Below are 16,310 nucleotides of genomic sequence, written 5' to 3' on the forward strand. Positions count from 1 at the left end.
TACATTTCATATTAAATTGGAAAATCCAAGTTCACGTCCTACGTTTACAAAAAATCTCTAGTACATGAAAAAGGTAATTTGAACACAATCAAAATTGAAAAGCTATTAGTTAACACCACTAAAATCTTCTATTTTTACCAGGAAACGTTGAGCCGTAGAACGCTCCAGTAGAATGGTACGACTCCCGCAACGACCGTACCTCACGCGCACGTTTGCAGCCGTATTCCAAGTGACCGTACCGCTGCTGTATCCTCGCAACCCCTTTAACAGTTGCTCTTTCTTCATAGCCGTATTTCCCGCGCTATAGTGATGTCTCACGGCCGGTCTAACCACAGAATTTATGATGCGACCGTACTTCGGAATAGCGGTGTTCGTCTTCATAGTCGAAGATATTCTCCAAGCTCGTTGTCGTACTGCGGTTGATGACTGTAACCGTCCCGTCCTTCTAATTAGAGTTGTGACCGTACTATTCTGATGACCGTACCGACGAGAACTGTTGTTGCGCAGTGCTCGAAAACGTGAATCTTCTGATACCGGGCGTTTTAATCGTTGTACAACTTTGCATTGTCTCACGGTTGAGTCGCAGCCGTAGTCTTGATGTTGACCGTGCATTAATATGTCAAAGTCGTGGCCGTCCCTTGTATATTTTCTTGACGTGCTCACAGGAATCGTAGCTGCTTCGATAAGTCTAGGTTTCTCGCGACCGTCGATGTTCGACAACGTCTAAACCACTGGCCTCACGGCCGCGGCCGTCGCAACGTCCGCAGACTGCAGACCGTACTCGCGTGTCGGTCACCTCCGCAGAACAATCTTTTGCGTGAATTTTAGGGACCTTTTATATGCTGGTGTTGCCCACATTTAAGCCTATACCCTCGAAGTGACGCCGCGACGGTTTTGAGTTTCACAAGGTTCAGCACCTTTGATACCCTCGCCATTTCAAACTATAAACAAACCCTCGGTCTCATGGTCTTGAGAATAATGGCACCTAATACAAGCTTTACACAGTTCATCCCAAATTCCTGTAGCCTTCTCAATCTTCAAATAACTTTCAAAACTCATGTTAATAATTAATTTACCCTCAACCTACGTTTTACACAGTCTAACATATAACTTAAGTCAGATATATCGACGCTCTATTCAAACAATATCAGAATATTATATAGCGATCAGAAACATGATTGACCCGTCGAATGAAAATAATTACAATATTCCCATTCTAAAAAAAATAAAAGCATTCCCTGATTAGCTTCAGTCAAAACGATTGTGTATTGTGTTCTTTTTTTTGCCCTATTTCATTTCAGTTTGGTGATCGTAACACTGCAAGTTCCTAGGGAGACTAATATATTGCGAGTGAACATTTCAAGTTTCATGCAAATTCATGAAATTTCCTATAAAGAAATATATATACAGTGTGCATAATTTGTTGGTTAGCCAGAAGGCCATATCACAACACGATCCATTCCGCTCCAATCGGCATTTAGCAACATTAGAATAACATTCTCTACAACCACTGCCACCACAGACATTAGATTCACAACAAGACTTACTAAAATAACTAACTACATCATTAGCTACAGTTTTCACCATAATAAGTGAAATCATAAATTGTGTGCAGTTTTCACCGCGGATAAACCATGTTCAATAGTCATCGCAATATTTCAACAAACAATATCGTCCCTCGATCGACTCTTCGTCAGCATATATGCCTTTAGCGCCGCCGCCCAGGCTGATGTCGAGTTCTTTCGTCACCTGGGATGGCGTAAGTCGCTTGACGAACACAAGTGCGATGAAGCTGATGACGCCAGTGACGACGAGTTGCGCGAAAAAGTGCCACGTCAAAGTCATGGTCTCCATGAAAAGATAGAAATGATCCTCAGCGGGCCAAGGTTTGCCGTGAAGAGGCCATAAAATGAAATCCATTTGAGCAGTAAAGCTTCCCTGCCGAGATCAAGAAACGAACACATTAAAGATTTGGTCACAATATATGAATTATAAATGAATAATACATGTCTTTTTCCTGTCCTATTAAAGAGTTAAAGCGGCTAAAAAGGTCACTTTCTTATATTTTCTTCATCTTATACCGACAATCAATACATTTTTCAAGTCATGCGAATTCGCAGATAAGCATGGATTAATCATTTAGTACGCGACGGACATTAATGTAATAGGAATCTTTCTTTGTTTTTGGCGGCCTTTAATGAAATTGCAGAAATTTAACCATCGGAATCAATTTAGTTCACGAAATTACGCATAATTGCTCACCGTTAAGCAATACATGAAGCCGCGGAATACAGGGAAGATCGGCTTGTCCATGTTTAACATTTCGCCGATGAAGACAACTGCCGTTGTCATCCACAACATCACCTGGTGAAGGTGTGCCTGTGATGCACATCGTAGCAGACTTGAATTAGTGAACATTAAGTTAAAAAGAATAGTTCTAAGAAAAATGTTTGGGGGCAAAAAGGAATTGCTTCAAAAAGGAATTTTTTGAAGCAAGAAGGAATTGCTAAATTAAAGTAATGTTAATGTTAGAGATGTCAGATACGAAGTTCTATCTGAATTATTTGGTGTCAGAATTCCGCCAGTAAACCTTAAAATGTATATATATTTTTGGTGCATTTAACTTCACAACATATTCAAGTTGCTACATCAGGAGAGAGTAGTGTTATAGTACTCAGTGCTGCAACAGTTACTGCAATTCATTTAGAAGACAAGTGTTTACTAACCTGTTTGTTCATCGCGTTCTGGTGCAGCGTGTGCTGCACCAGAAGCATGCTCATTAACGCGTTCCCAACGGCTCCAGTCAGGTACTCCATACCTGGCAGCACAGGATACCTGGACAGTGTGAAATTAAGGTTTTTTCGTTATTTTAAAATTTAAAGAGTGAAGCCTTTGCTCACCCCGCCACAGAAAACAAGCCTGCCTCTTACCTTTTGACTACCCCTCTCCATGAAACAAGCCTAAACTTGACCCTTTGCACCTCCTGCTCAACGAAACAAGACCCAAATTAACCCTTTGCCCACCCTGCTTTTTGAAACAAGCCTGAACTTGACATTTTAACCAGCCCGTTTTGATTTAGTCTGAACTTAACCCTTTAATCTTAACCGGAACTTTAAACCTTTAATCTTAACCTAACGAAACCTTTCTTCTACTGACGGTGACGGCTGGTACGAGCCTACAGGTTAGGTTGGCATATTGACGCCTCTGGTAATTTATGCGCAGGCACATAGTTAAACAGGTTCACCACGAATCTGTGTTTCAACTTATAAAATTATAACAAATATGAAAACCTTGGACTCAAAAATTAGTTTTGATCATTGTTTGTAAGGCACAAGTGACAAATAAAGAATTTTTCCTGTACTATCTATTTTGATTACATTTACGTAAAAACCTCGACATGACTTAACCTGAAGTGCCTGAAGATGGCGATGATGGGAGGGATTCCCAACAGGGAGAACAAGCAGATGTGCATGTAGTTCTGCGCCAGGTGATGCTCATCTGTTGGGTGCCCTATTGCGTTCTGGATTTCCACTGCACATCGAGGTACACAGGGAAAGTTAAAGAAAATGTCTATGCTGATGGTTCATTAATATAAAAACATCTTCTCGCCACCACTGCTCGGTGCTCAACTGCTCATGTAGGTCCGTACGGCTAGTAAACAAATATCAAGCAGTTTTTAATGGTTATTTCGCCATGGAAAAACCGTGGATCTTGTTAAGAATGAGCACTTCCAGACGTTACTGGGATGCGTATTCATAACAAGAACATTACTCTGGTGTGTATTCTTAACAAGGTTAGTTTAATTAATACTAAGAGCAAATTAGGTCTTTTTAAACATTTTTTTTAAGAATTATAATTCAATGTAAATAAATTACATTGTGTTTTATTAACAATGACACACTAGGGTGTGATTTTTCAAAAGGGCCATACTGGAGTGCTTATCCTTAACAAGATCCTAAACAGCTCATCGAAGAATAAATAATAATAATTACTACTTTATTATAGAGTACACAATACCAAGAACGGTACTCACTAAATACGAGTCCAAAGGCGAACAATGTAAGGACTGCGGCCTCCACGGGCAGGCCAGGGAACCATGTGCTCGGGTACACGTAACTGCTGGTGAACTTGCGTCTCATAGACCCCTTGATGGCTGCCTCCCTCATGCAGAGGTAGTAGCGCTTGAACGCGCAGAACAGCCACCGTAGCCCCACCAGGGTTGAGAAGGTCCCTGCTATTATGTGCCCTCCGAACCGCTCTGGGATCCCATACTCTGCCAGGGAGGAGGATGGATTTCAGCTGCAAGAATTGGTGACGAAACTGAACTTAACCCTTTGCCCCGTCTGCTCTTATGAAACATGCCTGAACTTTAACCCTTTAATCCTAACCTAACCCTCTATTCCACTTATCTCATATAGTTCTGAGTTTCTGACACAATACATTTATTTTGTTTGTATTGATGCAGGTAAAGCAAATTTTAACGTACTGGATTGTTAATTATCAATGCATAAAGCATTTCATAATAACACATTAATCACGGGAAGGAGTTTGAGGTCCATAAACGCAGTAGCAAAGTACCGTCAATGTCAGAAGCTACATCATCATTAATGTATTATTCTGTTTATTACAATTATTTTAAGACATCTTTTTGTTCGAAATAGATATTTGCCAGGCACCTTAACATAACACATAATGCTTAATGAATCGCATAGATGGGTGTGAAGCCAAATCAAATCACATTATTCCAGTATAAAGTAAAATAAAGTTGCAGTTTTCTTCGAGCACTTACTGTTGAACTGCGGCTCAGTGAAGTTATGCATCGCGTGTTGAAGCATTGGTTCCATCTCTGTTGATATTTGTTTTTATTGTTCTTCTCCCAAAGAGATGAGTCCGCTAAATCATTACAATTTAGTCAACAAAGCAGCTGAAAGTTTGATGCTACTTCTCGATACAATTTTATTTGCAGGAAATGGATACCTTCTGGAAAGTGAATCACAAAAAAAAGTTTTTGCTATTCAACTGTAAAAGTCATTTGCTGCTGACGAAATTGCGGTTCCGTATCATGCAAAGCGGGCCCAAACATCGATAGAACGAACAGCCAAAGCAGGGCATGATCGAGTACTCTACTCCTTACTCAGTTGTGTTGCTACTGTATGTAATTGATCGCGCACTTACAAGACAATTACGAGTTACGATTCAGATCACAGGCGAACGCTTGCATTGAGTGTTTAGATACCAGCGTATTTATATGGTTTAAGGTAATATCTATCGTCAGTTATGAAAAGATCGGGTTCCAAAGGCCGGACCCCTTGTGAATCAATATTATATTATATTATATTATATTATATTATATTATATTATATTATATTATATTATATTATATTATAATGCCTTGAGCTACTTGTGCCGCGATTGAGTTAGTCATAAAGTTTTGGTTAATTGTATATAAGAAATGAATATCAACTTATGCATACAAATTGAAAATTTAATGAATTACTTTGCTTTATTTTTAAGAAGGATTCTTCAACGTTTTGATCCTTTTCACTAGTCAAATGTCTACCAAGACTTGTAGAATAATGAGGGATGGCGGGCATTTGATAGAATTTTAATTTAACTAGAATCCATCATCAGCGTTTGTGGATTTTATTCATCACTTTAACAATCCACACCAAATCGCATCAAATGCACATGAATTCCGATTTTGCCAATTTCTAGAATATTATGTCAATTACCTGTATTACGAAAATTCTTGTTGTAACTCAAGTGAAATGTCATAAAGTAATGCTAGTGGATTTTGAAGAAAACCATCACAAAATTTCAACGAAATTCCTCGTTCGCTTTAGATCGACAGAACGTTACATTAATTATAAAGGGATAGGCTGGCCAGTTCTACCTAGGCAGATCTGAATGACTTATAGCGGAATATTCGAGCACTAGACGGAAATCCCAGACAGGAAAAAACTTCACCTCGATCTAACATCGAGCTTGAGACCTGCAATCAACTTGCCCCATAACATTTTGAATTTTCCTCCGTCCACCGTGCAAAAACAGGAGGCAGAATTATAGTGCGTGCAGCAGCAACATAACATAAAAGCAACTCAAAACTGACAGGAGGCAGAATCAACGCGTGCAGCAGCAATTCAACTTCAACATGAAAGCAACACAAAACTGACAGGATTCAGAATCAACGCGTGCAGCAGCAATTCAACATGAAAGCAACACATAACTGACAGGAGGCAGAATCAGCAACACAACATAAATCAACACAAAAATGACAGGATGCAGAATTAATGCGTGCAGCAGCAACTCAACATAAAAAAAACTGACAGGAGGCAGAATCAACGCTTGCAGCCGCAATACAAGATGGAAGCAACACAAAACTGGCTGAAGGCAGAAGAAATAAACGCTCTTGGTTAAAATAAGAAATTCCTGAACGTAAAGAAAAGATGGACGACGTAAACATAGAAATGATTTCGATATTAATTAGATAATTAGAGATAATTCCCAGTAGATTTTTTTTATTTAATATAATATTCAGAGATAAGTTGGAAGTCACGCTTCCAAACAAAATGTAGGCAATTTTAACAAAATGTAGGCAATTGGTTTATTCCGAGTTACGTGCACTAAAAAATATGTAAGCCATGAGTTAATTGGCTTATAAGGTTCATGCGGTACGAATTGCAGTATTAAAATATGTATATATATGTACATATATATATATTGGTGTAATTCGTCAGAAGCTCTTCTTTTATGCAAGTTTTATTGAAGATTAGAACATGCTTTTTATTAATAATCTTCGTATTCTTTTTTTTTTGTAAAGAGTCGAACAATATTTCATACTGGCGCCGGGAGATCAAAAAGCAGGTTACCAAATGACATTTTAATGGAATGCGACGTTTCGAAAATACAATTTTCATTATCAAGCAGGTGAAGGTTTTGCAACACTTGAAATTGAACTTTTGAAATGACAGTAGTAAAAACCAAGGTTATTGGGGATATAATTCGAAATCTAAATTTAAAATTATTCTGAAAATAATTTCAGCGTCCGGACGAATCCTGTAGTTTGGAGGTTGATGGCTGGAGACTCGCTCTTGATAATGAGGGCCTCAGCTATCGCCAGTCTCGATGGGTCGGGGCGCCGCATAACTATGCTGGTGCAGGCTTCCAATGTCGCTCGGGTGATGGTCTCATTGTGAGCCTCCCGCATGTGGTTCTTAGGTCCTCCAGATTGTAGATGGCATGTGCGTCGGCTTAAGGTCTTGCTAGTAAAGTCATGGTCTCCATAAACGGCGGCTTAAGGTGCTAAACCAATTAAGTTTATATTTTGAAGAAGCCTGCAACCTTCCATATTACATGAAAATTTATAAACAACATTAGTTCCTTGAGGTAGTCCAGATTTTTGCAGGGATTATTATTCATGACAAGGTTTTTCATTTTCTTATTTTTGTAGCAGATCAGAAGTTTTATTTTTTTTTTTTGTTATTCGTTGTGCTCTTGATATTATTATGGACGATTGACTGTATAGAACTCGTTCATCTACTTTGTAGCCTCTGTTCGTCTGGTTTTTGGTTTTGGTTTTTTTCATGTTGAGTTGCTGCTGCACGCGTTGATTCTGCCTCCTGTCAGTTTTGTGTTGCTTTTATGTTATGTTGCTGCTGCACGCTATGCTATAATTCTGCCTCTTGTTTTTGCACGGCGAAGCGGAGGAAAAATTCAAAATGTTATGGGGCAAGTTGATTGCGGGTCTCGAGCTCGATGTTAGCTCGAGGTGAAGTTTTTTCCTGTCTGGGATTTCCGTCTAGTGCTCGAATATTCCGCCATAAGCCATTCAGTTGGGTCGGTTCCATTAGAAATTGTTTCATTGTTGGTTCGGTTATTTCTGTATCGATAATATTATATTTCAGTGTCGATTGTTCTTTTTCTAAAACTCATTATCTACTAGGATTTGGTTACACGTTCTGAGTTCAGTTTTCAAATCACTCTCGTATGAGCATGTCTTGAAAGCCCTTTGTGTCAGAGTGCGCACAGTGCTGGTTGTATAGCGTTGAGGGCATTCGTTTTCTTCGTTTAGCACTTCTACGTCGCATTCCATTAATAAAAATGTCATTTGTTGACCTGCTTTTTGATCTCCCGGTGCCAGCATGAAATTTTGTTCGACACATTGAAAAAACGAAGAAGAAGAAGAATATTTAATAAAAGCATTTTCTAATTTTCAATCAAGCTTGCATATAAGTATATATATATATATATTAGGTATTTTATTCGGATGAAAATTGATTGTATTTGGTGGATGTTGCCGATATTGAAAATAAATTATGTTGTGCGTTCCAAATAAAAAAATGCGGGACTGAATTATAGCAAAAATTCAAGCAATTTGATAAAGAGAACTGCAGTTTCATGCCATACAAACTGCAATGCAGCATGAAACTCTCTCAAAATCAACAAACTTGAGTTTCATTTTTTTTGTTGAGAAACTATTACAACTCATTTCCAGTCTCTTTAAGCTCGGGACGCACTGATAATATTCATACAGTTTATTAATTGATATCAGATACTTGATGCATTCGGTGTAGTAGTCACTCCGGTCTGGTGGCTATACTACTTCGTTGGAAACTTGGGTTTACTTCATTATTTATCGTGTTATTTGCTTGATTATTTATCTTTTATTTATCGTATTTATTCCCGCACGTAAAATAGCTGAATTTATTTTCATCCAACCAATTATTAATTATTGGGTTTATTTGATTATTTATCGGGCGCTGAATCTCTCACGTCAAATATCTGAATTTATTTTCATTAAAATCTCACCAACAAATTATTAATTATTAACTTTATGACTTGCAAGCAAGAACAGATCAGAACTCTAGTCCACAATGTAGCTGCTGCCAGCCAACCGTCAATTATTTGAAAAATTTCTGTTATAATGGTCACCATCATATCCCATTACATTTCTGTTATAATGGACACCATCATATCCCATTACATTTCTGTTATAATGGACACCATTATATCCCATTACATTTCTGTTATAATGGACACCATCATATCCCATTACATTTCTGTTATAATGGACACCATCATATCCCATTACATTTCTGTTTTAATGGACACCATCATATCCCATTAGAATTCTGTTATAAAGGACCCCATTATACCCCATTACATTTCTGTTATAATGGACACCATTATATCCCATTACGTTCCTATTATATATACGCCGTTTATCATATTGCAGTATCATTATATCAAAATTAATTCATTAATTTTTTCTCTGAAGAATTTTTCGCATCAAAATTAAACATCCATAAATTAAAACCAGATCGTGCATGATTTTTTTAGAAATAAATTTACCAATAGAGCCAACTTTATAAATTCAATGTGTGCACCATGTACGTTTGTTAAACAGAATTGATATCTAAACTCGTTTTATTATTTACATTATCAGTCACTTTGGGGTATTATTTATTATTTTAAAATTTAACTTACAGTTACCTTCTATCTACGCATAACAATTCATAAAACTAATAAATGTTATGCGCATAAATCTACGCATAACAATTAAAAAATATGGTTTCATTATCAATGGGATCGTGTAAAATTTTATGAGAAAATCCAACTAAATATGCGAAGTCGCGAATAATATCTTTGTATTGTTCCGTCCTACCGCTACTGAGTTCAGGCAACAACTGGCAACCACGCGCCCGAACTCCTTATAAAATAAAGGAAAATTTTTGCTACGTCGCAAGCGAGTGGAAAATTTTGATCTCTGAGGTACTTCCTGCCTCGCGATCAGGCTTTATTTCTGCGTCATATCAAGCAAAAATTCTGCGTGCGAGGGATGAATAAGATAATCAACAGGCGAGTTTATCCATTTATCCATTTATCCAGCATTAGTTTATCCATTTATCCAGCATTGGATCGAATGTTTTGTATAATTTATACCTTCAAGTCATGTTTTGCTTACTCATGAATCCTTCAAGCGCATTTTACGTCCACCTAATTTATACTATTCAAACTCGGATGTTGACTACTACATGACCTTCGATCTCATTGACCTAATTTTTTTAAACTTGGTACCCTTCTAACTCGTGTTTTGTACACTTTATGCTGTTTAAACAAATATTTTTTCACCTCCATGCCCTTCCTACTCATTTTTTGTCCGCATCATGCCATTCCAACTCCTGTTTTGTAAACTTCATACCTTTCGACAAATGTTTTTTCTACTTCATACCCTCAAAACTCGTAGCAGTTGAGCGGAACTGTTCATACAAAGTCGAAAAATTTCTATCCGTTTTTTCCGTTTTTTTATTAAAATCCTAATATTATCATAAAGTTGTCAGTCACTACGAGGCCATGCTGCTTGCACTGTACATCGCTCACAAGTGCTAGTGTTACTAGACGTTAATAGAGCTTTGTTATGTTTTACGTCGAAGTTTTATAAAGTCAGGTTTCATGACCGATGAGCCCCAAACTGGAAATTGGATTGGCTGATAGAACACAATGAATTATTATACCTGATTACAGTGTGGATAATACACTACATAACGTAGGAAAATTGCAGTACATGGAGTATGATAATAGTATAGTATATATACAATTATATAGTATATACAGTATATAGTACATAAGTATGTTTCCTCTAGAAAAACATCAATAGAGAAAATCATTTTTACTCCTAACTCACAGAAACTTCAGTGCATCTCTGGAATGTTTAATATATTTGCGGGTAAGACAGAAATCAGTAAACATGTTAGAAAAAATTAATGAGATCGTAATAGTAAAGTACGAGCACCACTATAGGCAGCTGTCATTCGCGCTGGGAGCTGAGGGATGATACCGAATGCTGAGGGATGATACCTGAGGGATGATACCTGAGGGATGATACCTGAGGGATGATACCTGAGGGATGATACCTGAGGGATGATACCTGAGGGATGATACCTTAATAGCCAGCAAGCCCTGCACCAATAACCTCATATCCACTTTGAATTACTGGACCAGTGACAGTGCATTTGACAGTGATCCGCATGAGCAGCTTTTGTGCAAATCAAAGTCCTTGTGAATACCACGAAATCTACTCTAATGGATCAGATATTTTCTTATACGTAGATGTCAACGAGTCAGTATCAACCGAGTCAACGGCTCAGTATTAACGGGACGTCAACGGGTCAGTATTAACGGGACGTCAACGGGTCAGTAGTAACGGGACTTCAACGGGTCAGTATTAACGGGACGTTAACGGGTCAGTATTAACAAGACGTCAACGGGTCAGTATTAACGGGACCGTATATCGGACTGGTCACAGCATGCGCGGCAGTCTATAAGGTAGTGCACTCGGTCCAGTATTATTCGTTGCGTTCATAAACGATCTACCTGAAGCTATCTGAATACAGTTAAGTATGCGCCGAAAAATATGCAGTTTTAGGTCTTTATAGTCTTGTTGATTGGGCTGATACGTGGCGGCTGCGTTTTATTACTGAGAAGTATCAGCAATCTTGCAATATGAAAAGACAGGGGCGCAACGAGGATGTAATGATTGCGAATTAAATAGTGGCAAATAAATTCGACGATGAGCTGAAATTTATTTCGTTGAAGTTTATTTCGACGAAGAGCAGAATTTTTCAAATCATATTGAAGCGCAAGTTAATAAAGCCAATAAACGGTTTGGACTAATCAAACGCTTCTATGAGTAAATTGATTAAGAAACGATGAAGCTGTCGCTCTCGCGTACCCGTGTAACAGGAATAATTCCAGGAGTGAATGGCTTACTTATGAAGAAAGATGAACGATTATGAAACTTCCATTTTATCGACGTCTGCGTGGCGGCCTCATCGATGTTAACATGTATATTCATGATTTTAACAAGATTCCAGCAGGATTCCTAGAATATGAAAGAAGAACCTTCACAAGATGGTACGGTTATAAGCTAATAAAATTCCGGGGCAAATTCTCAATGCGACAACACTTCTAGTCGCTTCGAATCAATCACCGACAAGTGGAACAGACTCCTTGCTTGCATCGTTGGCGCTTCTAGTATACATGCATTCAAGAACAGAATAGATGAAGCTCTGCATGAGTGTATTTTTCAGCTAAAATTGCTTCCCATGCATCTCACATATTGGAGAATATTTCCCAACTACTTAGCCTTAACGGCAGTTTGGATAGATCTGGTCAAAAGGCCAGTTCTCAGATCTCGAAGAGACAAGTCCAGAGCATAATAGGAATAACCGACAGGCTAGCTTGGCCCATTCTTTAAAACCGGCGTTGCTACGATGTATGTTATGTTATGTTATGTTATGTTATGTTATGTTATGTTATGTTATGTTATGTTATGTTATGTTATGTTATGTTATGTTATGTTATGTTAACCCAGGGTATAGCGTGTAACTAAAAACAGATGTAGAGTACCGATGTCATGCAGGCCCTTGTCATGCATACCCAGGGTATAGCGTGTAACTAAAAACAGATGATAGAGAAGCGATGTCATGCAGTCCCTCATTACCTTATCATCGACACCGAGCGATGATTGATGTGGACTGCAGACGCGGGATGACACAGACCTGCATTTCGGCAGGGTGAAATGGATGAAAATTTCCGCCCTCGAATAAGAAGTTGAAAAACAAACATGGTCACGCCGCCATAGTCCAGCTTACGGTATACCGATGCAAAAAATATTATGATTATTAGAGAGGGACCTGGTTAAACCCACATTTAGAAAGGAAAGTCTTGTTTTCAAATTTAAGTGGAACTTTAATTTCATTTTTAAGTAAAATTTATGATTGCTCATAATACTATAATAATAATTATAATTAAAGGAATCTTACCGCAATTAAACATCACATATCAATAATGTGATTGATCTAATCTATTCTAATCTTTTTATTACTGGAACTAACTTGTATTTTTAAGTGTCACTCAATTCTTCTATTCAGAATAAAATTCCAAGTCAGTATTCCTATAGGATCGTGTATATTGTAAATACGCTCTCGACCAGCTCCTCTTAATTTCCGGTGCAAAGCTTCAAGCAAAAAATAAACTAAGAACACAAACTTTGAAAAACATGTAATTTTGTATATATTTTTCAGAGCTTGCATGTTTGAAGCCTGGCGCCGCTGTTAGGCCACGTATCCAGGATAATAATCATTTCGGCATATTACATGGACCTTAACATTTAATTAATTATTTATTAAATTGAAAAGATTGAAGGACGTTGCAAAACTGGGGAGAAGAAAGTATTAGATCAAAAATTAAATGAAATTTTCTCAAATTTCCAAAAAATTGAATTCGACTTACATTAGCTATGAAAAATATGGGAATGAAAAGGTCATTTTTTAGTTTACTTTTATTCGATTTATTATTATTAACATTATACGGAATTATAGGATTAAAGAATCGTGATTATATAATTTCAGTGATAATCCATACTGGGAAACGGCATTCTGACCTGTAATTATAATAAATAAAACAAATAAAAAAACTTTTAAAAACCACGTTCTCTTAACGGTCGAAAAAAAAACATTTACTCTAACGTAACATTACATAACATTTTAAATAACTTTAATGTTATGTAAGAGTAAATGTTTTTCTTTTTTGTCCGTTAAGAAAACGTGTTTTTTTAAAGTTTTTTATTTGCTTTATTTCATCATTTTTAGGTTTGTAAATACCAGAAAAACGTGGTTTTTAAAAATGGTTTTTATATTTATTTATTTTCTACTTTTTAGTTAGCAAGTTTAGCAATTCAAATCAATTTCCATTGTTGGCAAGTGTGGATGTTCGAGAAAAAACTCAATTCCAGACCGTGAATTTTTAGTGTTTTTTTTTATTTTTTTAATTAAAATTTTTTTTTAATTATTATTTCTGATGATCAAATCTTGAATTGTTAGGCAGCATAAGCATGCATGCCAAATTTCAAGTTTCTAGGATGTTCAGAAGAGCTCTAAATTAGGGTCTGAATTTTTGATGACAGACAGACACGAAACGAAGCTAAGAAAAACGTGGTAAAAAGAACCAGTTTCTTCGAAAATAATTTGTCTGTTCGACATCGAAGGATGCCCGAGCGAGTGAAATTATCAAAGACCGAGACTACAAATTTTTTGTGACTCTAGCATGGCAACTTTTTCAACGCTGAAGCCCTTGAAGCGGTATAAGCTTGTCTTTAAACTAGGGTTAAAAAATGAGACCACAGAACATCGCTAAGCAGAACCAGGTTTTTCCGATCATTATAGTAACATGTAAGCTAGTATTCTAAATTATATGCTATATCGCATTTGGGGCATAAATTCAGCAGCATGACGGTGTTTAGTTGATAAAACAGCGCTGCTTCTTTGGGGACCACTCTTTTAACATTAAAAACTGGTTTTTAAAAGAGAAAAAAAATTAAGCTGGTAAATTAATTTTAAATTATCACTTATTAAATCCAAAATCAACAGATATTAACTAAATTTTGATGAAAAATCAAAAAGTGTTATCCAAAAATGTTTACAACTAATAACGTATTTTATATGTGAAACGAAAAAAAATAGTTAGCGTTAAGAGTGACAGAACACTGCGTAGTTGGTAGTGTGCACACATATCGACAATTAAGACCTGGCGTGATATTGTAGATATAGGCTAAATACCCAGTAGATGTCTTCTTAGAGTAAAAATTCACATTTGTTACACACTAAATTGATGTATCCTTGGAGTTTGATGCAACAGTGATGAACAAGAAGTATATATTTCCATACAATTATATGCAAGTGATCAATGCACAGTTAATTTCTCCATGGAGTTCAATGCAATAATTATTAACATACAGGTTATTCATCCATCGACTTGAATGCATGAGTAATAAAGACACAGCTTTTACATCCATGGAGTGGAATGGAGTTTGAGTGATATGATAAACCACCCAGTTATTGTATTTGACGATGAACATGCAAACATGTTAACCACCAAACTTTGATAAGAAATGGATCAAATATTCTTTAGTTGTACGGTACTGATAAAAATTCCTTCATCCGTGATTAATTTACAGTTTACACTTTCAATCTCCAATTCATTCTGAAAATTTACTTGGGAAGCTACAATCCAAAAGTTCGCACAATCACTCGCGAGAGGCCGAGAGCACGATCATAATTCGCAGCCGCACGTATTGATGATTCTTCACAGTATACGAATCTGCTATCAGTATACGAATGCTAGAAAAGAGACACCCGAAATACGAATGCTTGAATAAAGTATACGAAAGTATAAAGACGCAGTATACGAATGCTAGAAAATAGACAACAGAAATTTTTTATGTCGGGCGTGCTCGTAAATAAGCTTTTCAGTTTAATACCATGGCGCTAATATCGGCGATTTTTTATTAAAAAACGAAAGAGTTAAGTAGACAACCACATTCTTCTGGGAAAAATTCGCAGACCAACCATTATTTGGAGCTGATCTCTCTAGCGTTTTTAATTAAGATAAGGTGAGAATGCCAGGCAATATTTCTTGCTCTCAAAATCTTGGTTAAATAGCAATGTCATAATAAAACAAAAATGAACATAGTTAGCTTAGTTTTCACTTGGATAGATGTTCTAAATTGAGTGCTATACTGTGGAGGGCTAGGTTAATTATTAAGGATTAATAATGTGTAATATCTTGATGCATAGTGTATAGGAAAAGGATGTATTTTAATTAGGATGTAAAAGTTGTAAGATTATTTTAGAGAGAATCGTAGCTTTACTGATTGGTGTCGGGCCAACGGATTCATTCGGATTTTAGAGAGCGGACTGTAAGGATCCCTCTATTCGGCCTGTATATGTCTTGTTCCAGATTGTCTCGATTAACTTTGTAACCTTACCCAATTTTATATCTGTGTTGTGGTGTTGGATTTTAAGTATATCTTGACGAGAAAAGACTATTATTCCTGACAACAGTTCATGCGAACCTGGTGGTCCACAACAATACCATCTGGTGATAAAACGTATAATCTCATTTCATTAGCGGTATAATATTCTGATAGCTCAGACTCGAAAGAAATTATACGTTGCAGGTCTAGAATGACGTGGAACAATTCTATAATAAATTAAGAAACTCTTGTTCACAGACCTAATTGAGGGTGAAATTTATTCGTTTAATCTTCAACCGAGGCTTCCGCACGATTTTGGGAAACCAATCCGAAAAGTAGAAGAAATGGTCTTCTGAGACCACGATCTCGGTCTGCAATGGATCCGTGGTTTCTGTCAAGCGTCGTTAAAGCTTGAGGTTCCTTCACGGCCGCTGTGCCTCCTTAACTTAATATTGAACTTAAATTTATTTCGATCCCATATCTTCTCACATCCAAG

The 16,310-nt window shown here is 36.9% G+C and overlaps 1 protein-coding gene across 1 annotated transcript; it reads right to left on the bottom strand.

Annotated features, from left to right (window-relative positions):
* On the bottom strand, nucleotides 1–5,012 carry LOC108679504 (transmembrane protein 45B). The gene is made up of 6 exons (XM_018168131.1): nucleotides 4,790–5,012; nucleotides 4,034–4,273; nucleotides 3,408–3,531; nucleotides 2,727–2,835; nucleotides 2,263–2,379; nucleotides 1–1,938 (listed from the first exon to the last, which is right to left on the bottom strand). The coding sequence occupies exons 1-6, from the start codon at nucleotides 4,842–4,844 to the stop codon at nucleotides 1,639–1,641; spliced, it is 945 nt and encodes a 314-aa protein (XP_018023620.1). The 5' UTR covers nucleotides 4,845–5,012; the 3' UTR covers nucleotides 1–1,638.
* Nucleotides 5,013–16,310: the final 11,298 nt, after the last annotated feature.

This window comes from Hyalella azteca, unplaced genomic scaffold, assembly GCF_000764305.2.
Source record: "Hyalella azteca isolate HAZT.00-mixed unplaced genomic scaffold, Hazt_2.0.2 contig15032, whole genome shotgun sequence".
NCBI lineage: Eukaryota > Metazoa > Arthropoda > Malacostraca > Amphipoda > Hyalellidae > Hyalella > Hyalella azteca.